Source organism: Oncorhynchus gorbuscha, linkage group LG13 (assembly GCF_021184085.1).
Source record: "Oncorhynchus gorbuscha isolate QuinsamMale2020 ecotype Even-year linkage group LG13, OgorEven_v1.0, whole genome shotgun sequence".
Taxonomy (NCBI): domain Eukaryota; kingdom Metazoa; phylum Chordata; class Actinopteri; order Salmoniformes; family Salmonidae; genus Oncorhynchus; species Oncorhynchus gorbuscha.
In genome coordinates, this window is record NC_060185.1 from 97,309,960 (window position 1) to 97,327,135 (window position 17,176).

The 17,176-nt window shown below is 49.5% G+C and overlaps 1 protein-coding gene across 1 annotated transcript in view; it reads right to left on the reverse strand.

Annotated features, from left to right (window-relative positions):
• Positions 1-17,176, reverse strand: part of LOC123993760 (catenin alpha-1-like) — a 263,702-nt gene that overhangs the window by 237,519 nt on the left and 9,007 nt on the right. Inside the window, 1 exon segment of the mRNA XM_046296236.1 lies at positions 16,212-16,407. Coding sequence (XP_046152192.1) covers positions 16,212-16,407 — 196 coding nt within the window.

The window sequence follows — 17,176 nt, forward strand, 5'->3', positions numbered from 1 at the left end:
GAGGGAACACGAGGAGAGAGAGAGAGAGAGCGAGGGAACACGAGAGAGAGAGAGAGAACACGAGAGAGAGAGAGAGCAGAGCACGAGAGAGAGAGAGAGAGAGAGAGCAGGGAACGAGGAACACGAGAGAGAGAGAGAGAGAGCGAGAACACGAGAGAGAGAGAGAGAGCGAGGGAACACGAGAGAGAGAGAGAGAGAGCACGAGAGAGAGAGAGAGAGAGAACACGAGAGAGAGAGAGAGAGGGAACACGAGAGAGAGAGAGAGAGAGCGAGGGAACACGAGAGAGAGAGAGAGAGAGCGAGGGAACACGAGAGAGAGAGAGAGAGAGAAGGGAACACGAGAGAGAGAGAGAGAGCAGAGGGAACACGAGAGAGAGAGAGAGAGAGAGAGAAGGGAACACGAGAGAGAGAGAGAGAGAGCGAGGGAACACGAGAGAGAGAGAGAGAGAGCAAGGGAACACGAGAGAGAGAGAGAGAGAGAGCAAGGGGAACACACGCGAGGGAACACGAGAGAGAGAGAGAGAGAGAGCGAGGAACAACGAGAGAGAGAGAGAGAGAGAGAGAGAAGGGAACACGAGAGAGAGAGAGAGAGAGCAGCAGGGAACGAGCAAGGGAACACGAGAGAGAGAGAGAGAGAGCAAGGGAACACGAGAGAGAGAGAGAGAGAGCAAGGGAACACGAGAGAGAGAGAGAGAGAGAGCGAGGGAACACGAGAGAGAGAGAGAGAGAGAAGGGAACACGAGAGAGAGAGAGAGAGAGAACACGAGAGAGAGAGGAACACGAGAGAGAGAGAGAGAGAGCAGGGAACACGAGAGAGAGAGAGCAGAGAGAGAGGGGAACACGAGAGAGAGAGAGAGAGAGCGAGGGAACACGAGAGAGAGAGAGAGAGCAGAGAGAGAGAGAGAAGAGAGAGCAAGGGACACGAGAGAGAGAGAGAGAGAGCGAGGGAACACGAGAGAGAGAGAGAGAGAGAGAGCAAGGGAACACGAGAGAGAGAGAGAGAGAGCAAGGGAACACGAGAGAGAGAGAGAGAGAGAAGGAGAACACGAGAGAGAGAGAGAGAGAGAGCAGAGGGAACACGAGAGAGAGAGAGAGAGAGAGCAGGAGAACACGAGAGAGAGAGAGAGAGCAAGGGAACACGAGAGAGAGAGAGAGAGAGAGCAAGGGAACACGAGAGAGAGAGAGAGAGAGAGAGAGAGAGAGAGAGAGCAAGGGAACACGAGAGAGAGAGAGAGAGAGAGAGAGAGAGAGAGAGCAAGGGAACACGAGGAACACGAGAGAGAGAGAGAGAGAGAGAGCGAGGGAACACGAGAGAGAGAGAGAGAGAGAGCAAGGGAACACGAGAGAGAGAGAGAGAGAGAGCAAGGGAACACGAGAGAGAGAGAGAGAGAGAGGGAACACGAGAGAGAGAGAGAGAGCACGAGGGAACACGAGAGAGAGAGAGAGAGAGAGAGAGCAAGAGAACACGAGAGAGAGAGAGAGAGAGCAAGGGAACACGAGAGAGAGAGAGAGAGAAGGGAACACGAGAGAGAGAGAGAGAGAGGGAACACGAGAGAGAGAGAACAGAGAGAAGAACACGAGAGAGAGAGAGAGAGAGAGCAAGGGAACACGAGAGAGAGAGAGAAGGGAACACGAGAGAGAGAGAGAGAGAGAGCAGAACACGAGAGAGAGAGAGAGAGAGCAGGGAACACGAGGGAACACGAGAGAGAGAGAGAGAGAGCAAGGGAACACGAGAGAGAGAGAGAGAAGGGAACACGAGAGAGAGAGAGAGAGGGAACACGAGAGAGAGAGAGAGAGAGAGCAAGGGAACACGAGAGAGAGAGAGAGAGAGAGCAGAGAGAGAGAGAGAGAGAGAGAGAGCAAGGGAACACGAGAGAGAGAGAGAGAGAAGAGAACACGAGAGAGAGAGAGAAGAGAACACGAGAGAGGGAACACGAGAGAGAGAGAGAGAGAGAGCAAGGGAACACGAGAGAGAGAGAGAGAGAGAGAGAGCGAGGGAACACGAGAGAGAGAGAGAGAGAGAGCAAGGGAACACGAGAGAGAGAGAGAGAGAGCGAGGAACACGAGAGAGAGAGAGAGCAAGGGAACACGAGAGAGAGAGAGAGAACACGAGCGAGGGAACACGAGAGAGAGAGAGAGAGAGAGAGAGAGAGAGAGAGGGAACACGAGAGAGAGAGAGAGAGAGCAGGGAACACGAGGGAACACGAGAGAAGAGAGAGAGAGAGCAAGAGGAACACGAGAGAGAGAGAGAGAGCAAGGGAACACGAGAGAGAGAGAGAGAGAAGAGAGAAGAGAGAGAGCACACGAGAGAGAGAGAGAGAGCAAGGGAACACGAGAGAGAGAGAGAGCAAGGGAACACGAGAGAGAGAGAGAGAGCAAGGGAACACGAGAGAGAGAGAGAGAGCAAGGGAACACGAGAGAGAGAGAGAGGGAACACGAGAGAGAAGAGAGAGCAAGGGAACACGAGAGAGAGAGAGAGAGCAAGGGAACACGAGAGAGAGAGAGAGAGCAAGGGAACACGAGAGAGAGAGAGAGAGCAAGGGAACACGAGAGAGAGAGAGAGCAAGGGAACACGAGAGAGAGAGAGAGAGAGAGCAAGGGAACACGAGAGAGAGAGAGAGAGCAGAGCGAGGAACACGAGAGAGAGAGAGAGAGAGAGCAAGGGAACACGAGAGAGAGAGAGAGAGAGAGAGAGAGCAAGGAACACGAGAGAGAGAGAGAGAGAGCAGAGAACACGAGAGAGAGAGAGAGAGCAGAGAACACGAGAGAGGGAACACGAGAGAGAGAGAGAGAGAGAGAGCAAGGGAACACGAGAGAGAGAGAGAGAGAGAGCACGAGAGAGAGAGAGAGAGAGCAAGGGAACACGAGAGAGAGAGAGAGAGCAGAGAAGAGAACGAGAGGAACACGAGAGAGAGAGAGAGCAAGGGAACACGAGAGAGAGAGAGAGCAGGGAACACGAGAGAGAGAGAGAGCAAGGGAACACGAGAGAGAGAGAGAGAGAGAGCAAGGAACACGAGAGAGAGAACACGAGAGAGAGAGAGAACACGAGAGAGAGAGAGAGAGAGGAAGAGACGAGAGAGAGAGAGAGAGAGAGCAAGGAACACGAGAGAGAGAGAGAGAGAGAGCAAGGGAACACGAGAGAGAGAGAGAGAGGGAACACGAGAGGAGAGAGAGCACGAGAGAGAGAGAGAGAGAGCAAGGGAACACGAGAGAGAGAGAGAGAGAGAGCAAGGAACACGAGAGAGAGAGAGAGAGAGGAACACGAGAGAGAGAGAGAGAGCGAGGGAACACGAGAGAGAGAGAGAGCAAGGGAACAGAGAGAGAGAGAGAGAGAACACGAGAGAGAGAGAGAGCGAGGGAACACGGAGAGAGAGAGAGAGAGAGAGAGAGAGAGAGAGAGAGCGAGGGAACACGAGAGAGAGAGAGAGAGAAGCGCAAGGGAACACGAGAGAGAGAGAGCAAGGGAACACGAGAGAGAGAGAGAGAGCAAGGGAACACGAGAGAGAGAGCGAGGGAACACGAGAGAGAGAGAGAGGGAACACGAGAGAGAGAAGACAAGGGAACACGAGAGAGAGAGAGAGAGAGGGAACACGAGAGAGAACACGAGGAACACGAGAGAGAGAGAGCGAGGGAACACGAGAGAGAGAGAGGGAACACGAGAGAAGCAACACGAGGAGAACACGAGAGAGAGAGCAAGGGAACACGAGAGAGAGAGAGAGAGAGCAGGGAACACGAGAGAGAGAGAGAGAGAGCAAGGGAACACGAGAGAGAGAGAGAGAGAGCAAGGGAACACGAGAGAGAGAGAGAGACACGAGAGAGAGAGAGAGAGAGAGAGAGAGCAAGGGAACACGAGAGAGAGAGAGAGAGAGCAAGGGAACACGAGAGAGAGAACACGAGAGAGAGAGAGAGAGACGAGGAACACGAGAGAGAGAGAGAGAGAGCGAGGAACAGAGCAAGGGAACACGAGAGAGAGAGAGAGAGCAAGGGAACACGAGAGAGAGAGAGAGAGAGAGAGAGAGAGAGCAAGAGCAAGGGAACACGAGAGAGAGAGAGAGAGAGCAAGGGAACACGAGAGAGAGAGAGAGAGAGAGAGAGCAAGGGAACACGAGAGAGAGAGAGAGAGCAAGGGAACACAGAGAGAGGAAGACGAGAGAGAGAGAGAGAGAGAAGGGAACACGAGAGAGAGAGAGAGAGAGCAAGGGAACACGAGAGAGAGAGAGAGAGAGAGCAAGGGAACACGAGAGAGAGAGAGAGAGGGAACACGAGAGAGAGAGAGAGAGCAAGGGAACACGAGAGAGAGAGAACACGAGAGAGAGAGAGAGAGCAAGGGAACACGAGAGAGAGAGACACGAGAGAGAGAGAGAGAGAGGAACAGAACAGAGAGAGAGAGAGAGAGCAAGGGAACACGAGAGAGAGAGAGAGAGAGCAAGGAACACGAGAGAGAGAGAGAGAGAGCAAGGGAACACGAGAGAGAGAGAGAGAGCAAGGGAACACGAGAGAGAGAGAGAGAGAGAGCAAGGGAACACGAGAGAGAGAGAGAGAGAGAGAGAGAGCAAGGGAACACGAGAGAGAGAGAGAGAGAGAGAGCAAGGGAACACGAGAGAGAGAGAGAGAGCAAGGGAACAAGGAACACACGAGAGAGAGAGAGAGAGAGAGCAAGGGAACACGAGAGAGAGAGAGAGAGAGCAAGGGAACACGAGAGAGAGAGAGAGAGAGGGAACACGAGAGAGAGAGAGAGCAAGGGAACACGAGAGAGAGAGAGAGAGAGGGAACAGAGAGAGAGAGAGAGAGAGAGCAAGGGAACACGAGAGAGAGAGAGAGAGAGAGGGAACACGAGAGAGAGAGAGAGAGAGAGGGGAACACGAGAGAGAGAGAGAGAGAGAGAGCAAGGGAACACGAGAGAGAGAGAGAGAGCAAGGGAACACGAGAGAGAGAGAGAGCAAGGGAACACGAGAGAGAGAGAGAGAGAGCAAGGGAACACGAGAGAGAGAGAGAGAGAGAGAAGGGAACACGAGAGAGAGAGAGAGAGAGACGAGGGAACACAAGAGAGAGAGAGAGAGAGAGGGGAACACGAGAGAGAGAGAGAGAGAGAGAGCAAGGGAACACGAGAGAGAGAGAGAGAGAAGGGAACACGAGAGAGAGGGAACACGAGAGGAACACGAGAGAGAGAGAGAGAGAGAGCAAGGGAACACGAGAGAGAGAGAGAGAGAGCAAGGGAACACGAGAGAGAGAGAGAGAGAGCAAGGGAACACGAGAGAGAGAGAGAGAGAGCAAGGGAACACGAGAGAGAGAGAGAGAGAGCAAGGGAACACGAGAGAGAGAGAGAGAGAGCAAGGGAACACGAGAGAGAGAGAGAGAGCAGAGCACGAGGGAACACGAGAGAGAGAGAGAGAGCAAGGGAACACGAGAGAGAACACGAGAGAGAGAGAGAGAGCAAGGGAACACGAGAGAGAGAGAGAGAGAGAGAGCAAGGGAACACGAGAGAGAGAGAGAGAGAGCAAGGGAACACGAGAGAGAGAGAGAGAGAGCAAGGGAACACGAGAGAGAGAGAGAGAGAGCAAGGGAACACGAGAGAGAGAGAGAGAGAGCAAGGGAACACGAGAGAGAGAGAGAGAGAGCAAGGGAACACGAGAGAGAGAGAGAGAGAGCAAGGGAACACGAGAGAGAGAGAGAGAGAGCAAGGGAACACGAGAGAGAGAGAGAGAGAGCAAGGGAACACGAGAGAGAGAGAGAGAGAGCAAGGGAACACGAGAGAGAGAGAGAGAGAGCAAGGGAACACGAGAGAGAGAGAGAGAGAGCAAGGGAACACGAGAGAGAGAGAGAGAGAGCAAGGGAACACGAGAGAGAGAGAGAGAGAGCAAGGGAACACGAGAGAGAGAGAGAGAGAGCAAGGGAACACGAGAGAGAGAGAGAGAGCAAGGGAACACGAGAGAGAGAGAGAGAGCAAGGGAACACGAGAGAGAGAGAGAGAGCAAGGGAACACGAGAGAGAGAGAGAGAGCAAGGGAACACGAGAGAGAGAGAGAGAGCAAGGGAACACGAGAGAGAGAGAGAGAGAGAGCAAGGGAACACGAGAGAGAGAGAGAGAGCAAGGGAACACGAGAGAGAGAGAGAGAGCAAGGGAACACGAGAGAGAGAGAGAGAGCAAGGGAACACGAGAGAGAGAGAGAGAGCAAGGGAACACGAGAGAGAGAGAGAGAGAGCAAGGGAACACGAGAGAGAGAGAGAGAGCAAGGGAACACGAGAGAGAGAGAGAGAGAGCAAGGGAACACGAGAGAGAGAGAGAGAGCAAAGGAACACGAGAGAGAGAGAGAGAGCAAAGGAACACGAGAGAGAGAGAGAGAGCAAAGGAACACGAGAGAGAGAGAGAGAGCTGGCAATTATAATTCCAGCTGTGATGTTGTGAAGCCATCCGTCAGAAGATATGAATGAAGAGAACAGGCAGGCAGGGTGTGATCGTTGTAAAAAGAGAGCTGAGATGTTGTGAATGGCTGAAGAACATTCATGCAAACAAGTTGGAATCCACCACACTAAACCCTTCTAAAACCCACAACCCAGCCTACCTCCAACCCAAAAGTATATCTGCAGCCTTCTCCCCATTTATAAACAACTGGTGCCATTTCGCATGGCAAAGAGAGAGGGGAAGAGAAGAGAGGGTTTGGGAGGGGGGGACTAAGGCCCAGTCAATGGCAGCATTATCAGTCTGTCCACGCTCAGCAGAGCAGCGTGACATAGTCCTAACTGACAGGCCAGCCCTACCACCAGCAGAGCTGCTGTATTCCTGTCCAATGACTGTGTGCACTTCAAATGGCACCCTATTCCCTACATAGAGCACTACTTTGACCAGAGCCCAGTCAAAAGTAGTGTACTATAAAATAACAAATGGAATAGGGTGCCATTTGGGACACCGGTAGAATAGCAGAGGCTGAGGCTGACATTCCCAGGCACTGACAAGACCGCTGGCACGACTTGTCTACCGAGCAGACACCTCTTAGAGCACAACGGTTCGCCCATCACCCCCCCCTGAACTGTACCAGTAACCCACAGAGAGAGTGTCGGAGTTTGTTTGTCACAGACATTAGCTGTAGAACTCGCACAGTGAGAGCGATATCCATGACTAAGTGTACCAGTAACCTCAGGCGGTATCCAGCTAAAAACCTTGGTCAAACAGGAGCAGTCTGGTCAAAATGTTGTTGTTTTTTTAAAGTGTGTTTTTCCCCCCATAGACAGACACACCCTGTGATTTTATTTAAACAACTATAATGCACAGATCTTGTCTGGTGCTTTAAGCGCACTGTTTGATGAAATAATTGAGACAGACCTGAAGAGGGCGCTAGAACGCATGTTCTTTCAATACCATTCATCTCTACGCCATCTGTCTGCAACGAACTTCAACTATTTTAATCAACCATCTACTGGGCTCAGCCTGAAGCTCATGCTGGTTAACTAATATAGACTATTCTGGGCCCTCTTTCCTGTGCCAGTGAGCTCCACAGGATAAGTAAACCAGGTATGTTATGTTCCAGCAACAGAGACTAAGCTATAGTTTTGTTTTTTTTCACCTTTATTTAACCAGGTAGGCCAGTTGAGAACAACTGTGACCTGGCCAAGATAAAGCAACGCACTGCGGCCTGGCCAAGATAAAGCAACGCACTGCGACCTGGCCAAGATAAAGCAAAGCACTGCGACCTGGCCAAGATAAAGCAAAGCACTGCGGCCTGGCCAAGATAAAGCAAAGCACTGCGGCCTGGCCAAGATAAAGCAAAGCACTGCGACCTGGCCAAGATAAAGCAAAGCACTGCGGCCTGGCCAAGATAAAGCAAAGCACTGCGGCCTGGCCAAGATAAAGCAACGCACTGCGGCCTGGCCAAGATAAAGCAACGCACTGCGGCCTGGCCAAGATAAAGCAAAGCACTGCGGCCTGGCCAAGATAAAGCAACGCACTGCGGCCTGGCCAAGATAAAGCAAAGCAGTGCGACACAAACGAAACAGAGTTACACATGGAATAAACAAACGGACAGTCAATAACACAATAGAAAAATCTATATCTGTGCAAATGTAGTAAGATTAGTGAGTTTAGGCAAATATTAGGCCATAGTGGCAAAATAATTACAATTTAGCAATTAAACACTGGAGTGATATATGTGCAGAAGATGAATGTGCAAGTAGAGATACTGGGGTGCAAAGGAGCAAAGAAATAACATGGGGATGAGGTATTTAGGTGGGCTATTTACCGATGGGCTGTGTAGCTAGATCCAGCAGCAGAGAAAGACTAGCTAGTGGGAGGAGTCAGGATTGGAAGAGCGCAAATAAGGAACTAGCTATAGTCCACAAGGTGGAGCAGAGGGACTTGCTATAGACATAATGCAGGGGAGTGGGAGTAGTAGTGGGAGGGGGAATCAGGATTGGAAGAGTTTCGAGTATCGAGCTGTTGTCACAAGACAAATTCTGATTTCATTTGATGGCCGCAGTGACATGACACCTGAAACGGCCGTGACATGACACCTGACATGACACCTGAAACGGCCGCCGTGACATGACACCTGAAACGGCCGCCGTGACATGACATTACACCTGAAACGGCCGCCGTGACATTACACCTGAAACGGCCGTGACATTACACCTGAAACGGTGACATGACACCTGAAACGACATTACACCTGAAACGGCCGCCGTCGGCCGCCGTGACATTACACCTGAAACGGCCGCCGTGACATTACACCTGAAACGGCCATCGTGACAGGCATGACATTTGAAAACAGAATTTGCGTCAGTAAGATCCCACGTGGAGAATACAGCCATTTAAAGACATAAGAGATAAAAATGTTTACATCTCTCTTCTCCTTTCCTCCTCCCTCCCCCTCCCTCCTCGCATGCAGAAGTTCTGCTTATGCTCTCCCTTGTCATTTCCATTGGCAACAGTCAGTCTGGGCGAACTAGAAAATTGAAGCATCCCGGATAGCGGAACAAAGCAGGAAAGAGACGCTACAAGCTGTGCACTAACAGCCGTGACGATCCCCGTTTAGCCCTGCAGTAAGCCCACGACATACCTAGGATTAGCAACCCCATCCAACACACTAATGATTCATCCGGAATGCTGTGCCATGCAAATCCACTGTGGCCCCACGAAGATGTGCAAAAGTATGGAGCTGCTATCCTGCATATATACACAGGGCATTCAGAAAGCATCACACACATTGTGTTAAGTCACAGTCTTGTCCTAAAATTTATTAAATATTTCTCAAATCTACACACAATAGCCTCAAATGACAAAGTGAAACCCCGTTTTTAGAAATGTAAATTACAAATAAAAACCAGAAATAACTTTTTTACATAAGTATTCAGACCCTTTGCTATGAGACTCGAAAATTGAGCTCAGGTGCATCCTGTTTCCGTTGATCGTGTTTCTACAAGTTGATTGTAGTCCACCTGTGGGAAATTAAATTGGACATATATATGTATGTAAAAAGGTCCCACAGTTGGCGGTGCACGTCAGAGCAAAAACAAAGTCATGAGGTCGAAGGAATTGTCCGTAGAGCTCTGAGATAGGATCGTGTCGATGTACAGACCTGGGGAAGGGTACCTAGCATTAAAAAGGTTCCCAAAAACAGTGGCCTACGTCATTCTTAAATGGAAGAAGTTTGGAAACCACCAAGACTTTTCCCAGAGCTGGCTGCCCGGCCAAACTGAGCAATCTGGGGAGAAGGGCCATGGTCAGGGAGGTGACCAAGAACCCAGTGGTCACTGACCAGTTCTCTGCAAAGATGGGGGAACCTTCCAGAAGGACAACCATCTCTGCAGCACTCCACCAATCAGGCCTTTATGGTAGAGTGGCCAGGCGGAAGCCACTCCTCAGTAAAAGGCACTACAGCCCACTTGGAGTTTGTCAAAAAGGCACCTAAAGGACTCAGACCATGAGAAAAAAGATTCTCTGGTCTTATGAAACCAAGATTGAACTCTGTGGCCTGAATGCCAAGCGTCACATCTGGAGGAAACCTGGCACCATCCCTACAGTGACGCATGGTGGTGGCAGCATCATGCTGTGTTTTCCAGTGGCGGGGACTGGCAAACTAGTCCGCATCAAAGGAAAGATAAACAGAGAGATCCTTGATGAAAACTTGCTCCAGAGCGCTCAGGACCTCAGTCTGGAGTGAAGGTTCACCTTCCAACAGGACAATGACCCCAAGCACACAGCCAAGACAACACAGGAGTAGCTTCGGGACACGTCTCTGAATGTCCTAGAGTGACCCAGCCAGAGTCCAAAAGCTACATGTGAAGGGAGGAGAACAGCTACGTTACGAAATACAATGTGTAGGTTACCCATTACTGATTCAAAGGGTTAAACCTCCGTTATCTGTAGTCTGTAGTTAGTTCAAATCGTGTGCTCGTTGTGTTCCCTCAGTCTTCTCCCATCATCATCATCATCTCGGTAGGAAGCCTCCAGATAGAACCAGTGTGTTCCCAGTCTTCTCCCATCATCATGTAACCATCTCAGTAGGAAGCCCATCATCATCATCATCTCAGTAGGAAGCCTCCAGATAGAACCAGTGTGTTCCCAGTCTTCTCCCATCATCATGTAACCATCTCAGTAGGAAGCCTCCAGATAGAACCAGTGTGTTCCCAGTCTTCTCCCATCATCATGTAACCATCTCAGTAGGAAGCCTCCAGATAGAACCAGTGTGTTCCCAGTCTTCTCCCATCATCATGTAACCTTCTCAGTAGGAAGCCTCCAGATAGAACCAGTGTGTTCCCAGTCTTCTCCCATCATCATCATCATCATCATCATCTCAGTAGGAAGCCTCCAGATAGAACCAGTGTGTTCCCAGTCTTCTCCCATCATCATGTAACCATCTCAGTAGGAAGCCTCCAGATAGAACCAGTGTGTTCCCAGTCTTCTCCCATCATCATGTCATCTCAGTAGGAAGCCTCCAGATAGAACCAGTGTGTTCCCAGTCTTCTCCCATCATCATGTAACCATCTCAGTAGGAAGCCTCCAGATAGAACCAGTGTGTTCCCAGTCTTCTCCCATCATCATCATCATCATCTCAGTAGGAAGCCTCCAGATAGAACCAGTGTGTTCCCAGTCTTCTCCCATCATCATGTAACCATCTCAGTAGGAAGCCTCCAGATAGAACCAGTGTGTTCCCAGTCTTCTCCCATCATCATGTAACCATCTCAGTAGGAAGCCTCCAGATAGAACCAGTGTGTTCCCAGTCTTCTCCCATCATCATCTAACCATCTCAGTAGGAAGCCTCCAGATAGAACCAGTAGAACCAGTGTTCCCAGTCTTCTCCCATCATCATGTAACCTTCTCAGTAGGAAGCCTCCAGATAGAACCAGTGTGTTCCCAGTCTTCTCCCATCATCATGTAACCTTCTCAGTAGGAAGCCTCCAGATAGAACCAGTGTGTTCCCAGTCTTCTCCCATCATCATGTAACCATCTCAGTAGGAAGCCTCCAGATAGAACCAGTGTGTTCCCAGTCTTCTCCCATCATCATGTAACCATCTCAGTAGGAAGCCTCCAGATAGAACCAGTGTGTTCCCAGTCTTCTCCCATCATCATGTAACCATCTCAGTAGGAAGCCTCCAGATAGAACCAGTGTGTTCAGGAAATTCAGACTCCTCCCATTTTTCTGTTACATCCTTATTCTAAAAATATCACGTTTACTTAAGTTGCTGTCAGGGTTGGAAATGCACTTGTTTTGGTCCGACCAGCCACTGTGACAGGTAGATTTATAAAATATAATCATCTACAGGCCCCTCCGATTATTTTTTACAAGACAAAAAAACAGATGCGCATGCTATCTGTATTACTAGTAAGACGTAAAAATCGGGTAAAAAGCGCAATTCGACTTCTCACCTGCCCTGTTGCAGTTGCAGCAACCTAACATTGAAAAACAACCAAGCGTGTGGACAAATCAATATAACGGTCCTGGAGGCACTGGGACAAAGCCACACCATAGCAGTCTCTGTCAACTCCACCAACATCTACATGGAAACACTGGGACCAAGCCACACCATAGCAGTCTGTCAACTCCACCAACATCTACATGGAAACACTGGGACCAAGCCACACCAGTCTGTCAACTCCACCAACATCTACATGGAAACACTGGGACAAAGCCACACCATAGCAGTCTCTGTCAACTCCACCAACATCTACATGGAAACACTGGGACCAAGCCACGCCATAGCAGTCTCTCTCTTGTGGTCAGTCTGGGGGCGGGGGCGTCTCATCTGATGGTCAGTCGGGGGGAGGCGGGGTGAGGCCGTCTCATCTGATGGTCAGTCGGGGGGAGGCGGGGTGAGGCCGTCTCATCTGATGGTCAGTCGGGGGGGGGGGGGGCAGCGGTGAGGCCGTCTCTCATCTGATGGTCAGTGAAATATCCCTCTTAGTTCATGGGAACACTTTGTATTTCTAAAATAAAATTATAATTTTAAAAAACTATTTTTTTTTAAGTGTTAAAGTACTGAATAAATTAAACATGAACTTACTCATAAAAACTGCAGCTCTACACTGAATTCATTTGAGTGTAGTTTTGAAATCTCACAGGATCAACTTTTGCTGTGCGTTCCAGGCACGTTAATACAGTCCACAGGCTCCAGAACACTGTGGTCATGTTCCACCTTCAGACACATGAAACGCCGCCTCGGCGGGCCGTTAGTGCTGCTGAATCAATTCGCACCAACAGAAATGTTTGGTGATCGACTAGGAAGACCCGTTGGTGACCACTGGTCTGTGACTCGGGTTGCGTCAAACACATTGCAGATGCACAAGGACGCAGTGTAACGTAGGTACATTTCTATAGTGGCTGGCTTGCTGTCATATATGGTAGTTCCTGAGAATTACGCGAAGAGCCTAAAACGTACTTTCTGGCACGTAGATTTAAAACAGGCAAGTCAGTTAAGAACAAGTTCTTATTTACAATGACGCCGTATTTACCCTGGGGCGGCAGGGTAGCCTAGTGGTTAGAGTGTAGAGGGGGCAGGGTAGCCTAGTGGTTAGAGTGTAGAGGGCGGCAGGGTAGCCTAGTGGTTAGAGTGTAGAGGGGGGCAGGGTAGCCTAGTGGTTAGAGCATTGGACTAGTAACCGAAAGGTTGCAAGTGCAAACCCGAGCTGACAAGGTTCAAATCTGTCGTTCTGCCCCTGAACAGGCAGTTAAAGTTAACCCACTGCTCCTAGACCAGTTAACCCACTGCTCCTAGACCAGCTAACCCACTGCTCCTAGACCAGTTAACCCACTGCTCCTAGACCAGTTAACCCACTGCTCCCAGACCAGTTAACCCACCCACTGCTCCTAGACCAGTTAACCCACTGCTCCTAGACCAGTTAACCCACTGCTCCTAGACCAGTTAACCCACTGCTCCTAGACCAGTTAACCCACTGCTCCTAGACCAGTTAACCCACTGCTCCTAGACCAGTTAACCCACTGCTCCTAGACCAGTTAACCCACTGCTCCTAGACCAGTTAACCCACTGCTCCTAGACCAGTTAACCCACTGCTCCTAGACCAGTTAACCCACTGCTCCTAGGCCATCATTGAAAATAAGAATTTGTTCTTAACTGACGTGCCTGGTTAAATAAAGGTTTAAAAAATAATAATCAAATAAAATCCCCGGGCCAAACCAGGACGACGCTGGGCCAATTGTGCACCGCCCCGCCCCTATGGGATTCAAGGTGATACAACCTGGAATCGAACCAGGGCCTGTGGTGACGCATCTCGCACTGAGATGACCACTGCGCCACTCAGGAGCCAATCTACCAGTCGAAAAACATGTGCATGTTTTGTAATGATACCAAAAAAATATATATATTACTAGCAAGAATTAATGTGGAATATTGCTTCATTTCATAAGACATTTTCCACCTGCAACCTTTAAGAGCTGGAGGTTACCGAGGTAACATATATATATATATACTTTGCTATGAAGCCCCTTAATAAGATCTGGTGCAACCAATTACCTTCAGAAGTCACATAATTAGTCCACCTGTGTGCATATACACACACAGAGAGAGAGAAATTCTTGAGGGAAACTGTTTTGTCTTCCAGAGATTTGAGACTGGGAGGGAGGATCCCCATCTAGCAGAACAACGACCCTAAGCATACTGCGAAAAGCAACACTCGAGTGGTTTAAGGGGAAACATTTCAATGTCTTGGAAAGGCCTAGTCAAAGCCCAGACCTCAATCCAATTGAGAATCTGTGGTATGACTTAAAGATCGCTGTACACCAGCAGGAACCCATCCAACTTGAAGGAGCTGGAACAGTTTTGCTTTGAATAATGGGCAAAAGCCCAGTAGCTAGCTGTGCCAAGCTTATAGAGACATACCCCAAGAGACTTGCAGCTGTAATTGCTGCAAAGGTGGCTCTACAAAGTATTGACTTTGGAGGGGGGTGAATAGTTATGCACGCTCAAGTTGTTGTTGTTGTCTTGTTTCACAATTTTAAAAAAATATTCTGCATCTTCAAAGTGGTCGGCATATTGGGTAAATCAAATGATACAAAAACAAACTATTTAAAATAGATTTTAAGGCAACAAAATAGGAAAAATGCCAGGGGGGGTGAATACTTTCACAATCCACTGTATCTGTTGATATCATGGCAAGAGGAAATAGCTGGAAGCAGCTCAGCAGCTAATGCAGAGCGGAGCCCTCGGCTAGGGCAGCAGAGCGGGGCCCACGGCTAATGGGCAGCAGCGGAGCCCTCGGCTAATACGGGCAGCAGAGCGGAGCCCTCGGCCCTCCCTCGGCTAATACGGGCAGCAGAGCGGAGCCCTCGGCTAATACGGGCAGCAGAGCGGAGCCCTCGGCTAATACGGGCAGCAGAGCGGAGCCCTCGGCTAATACGGGCAGCAGAGCGGAGCCCTCGGCTCGGGCAGCAGAGCGGAGCCCTCGGCTAATACGGGCAGCAGAGCGGAGCCCTCGGCTAATACGGGCAGCAGAGCGGAGCCCTCTAATACGGGCAGCAGAGCGGAGCCCTCGGCTAATACGGGCAGCAGAGCGGAGCCCTCGGCTAATACGGGCAGCAGAGCGGAGCCCTCGGCTAATACGGGCAGCAGAGCGGAGCCCTCGGCTAATACGGGCAGCAGAGCGGAGCCCTCGGCTAATCGGCTACGGGCAGCAGAGCGGAGCGGGCAGCAGAGCGGAGCCCTCGGCTAATACGGGCAGCAGAGCGGAGCCCTCAGCTAATACAGAAAACAGAGCGGAGCCCTCAGCTAATACAGAAAACAGAGCGGAGCCCTCAGCTAATACAGAAAACAGAGCCCTCAGGAAAACAGAGCGGAGCCCTCAGCTAATACAGAAAACAGAGCGGAAAATCAGTCACTTAAAAAAAACTGCACATGCCCTTAAAATCCATATTTTCATCCTGGGCAAATTGGGATACAGATACTCTGTATGTAAATAGGAAGAAAACGGGATGAGAGAAGATAGTGGGCGAGATCCCTCTCCTGCCTACAAAATATTGTCTCATTCAATTGGCGTCAATATCAACAGGCTTTTAAAACATTCATGCCAAAACAAGAGAAATGAGGAGCTGAGCATCTTGACGGGGTTCATTAACCCGAGTCCTCTCCTCCCTCCACCAGAAGGGGGGGGAAAAATCACACCGCAGCTACTAGGAGTAATGAGATTTAACAACGGGAGTTAAAAGATTGGGGTGATGATGCATGAAACCGCAAGGCTCTACGCAGCTCTCTAGACTGAGCCAACAGGAATGTGTATGCCTTTAAAAAGGCTTGGGCGGGCCTTTTTAAACTATAAAAACGAAACTCTGCTCCAGAAGGTAGAATAGCAGATTTTATCTTTGTCGTCCGCAACATTTTCTCTCAACTTGCATGGCAAAATGTGAATAATTTCATTCTTGAAATTTCAGCCTTAACGACTCAAACCCTGCCACGCCCACCCACTTAAGCCCCTTTTTGATCCAGAGAAACCCTGGTGTGCGCACACACACACACACACACTTTCCCCTCAATACAGGCAAGACAGATTGAAAGACTGCAGAGTAAAATGGAAGATATGACAGAACAGAGAGCAACAGTTCAATGCCTGGAAGCAGTTTGAATGAATTCATAGGGGAGATTCATAGAGCCCCAACTGAATAAATGTGTTCTCTTGGAACTCAAGAGGCAGAAATACAAGGCCGAATTACATATCTGCTCATTTCAGAGATTCAGAGCAAAGGAGTCAAGGCCAGTAGTAGATAACCGTACCTTGCTTGCGTACATCCTCCACGGCAGCAGTGAGCTCGTCCTTGAGGAACTGGCTCTCCTTCGCGATCTTCTCTCCTTTATCCAGGAAGTTCAAGGTGGCCGTCTCCACCGAGGCAGCCAATACATGGGCCTTCTTAGAGCGACCCTTCTTCTTATTGGACGGACCCTTGTTGCTGGAGTTCACCAGGGTCGTGACCTTTAGGAGCAGGACGAGAGAGAGAGAGGGGGGGGGGGGAGAGGTCAAATGCCTTGAGGGTGAGATGCACAACATCAGACGGACATCTTTTGCTGCAGTCAAACTTTCAGCCATCTCTCTTGCTTGCATATCGTCTTTGATTCCATACTAAAAACAGTAGAAGTAGCTAGTGTCATTCAAGCAGTTCGGGCTAGATCCCAAGGTACAAATCAAATCAAAGCGAATGCATGATCTCCCGTTCTAAAATATATACATAAATCTACATGCTTACTTTGCATTGACGTCATTTATCAAACTTAACCAAATGTAACAAAAATAACCACCAAGAAAATATTCAGACCCCTTAACTTATTCCACATTTTGTTACAGCCCTATCCTAAAATGGATTCAAATTGTTTGTTTTTCTTCACACAATATCCGATAATGACAAAAGCAAAAACTTTATTTTAGAAATGTTTGTAAATGTATTGAACAAAAACAGGAATATCACATTTACAAAAAAAGTATTCATACTCTTTACGTTGTTGAACTACCTTTGGCAGAGATAACAGCCTCCAGTCTACTTGGGTATGACGTTTCAAGCTTGGCACACCTGTATTTTGGGAGTTTCTCCCATTCTTCTCTGCAGATCCTCTCAAGCTTTGTCAGGTTGGATGGGGAGTGGCGCTGCACAGCCATTTTCAGGTCTCTTCAGAGATGTTCGATCGGGTTCAAGACCTCAAGGACATTCAGAGCCACTTGTGCGTTGTCTTGGCTGTGTGCTTAGGGG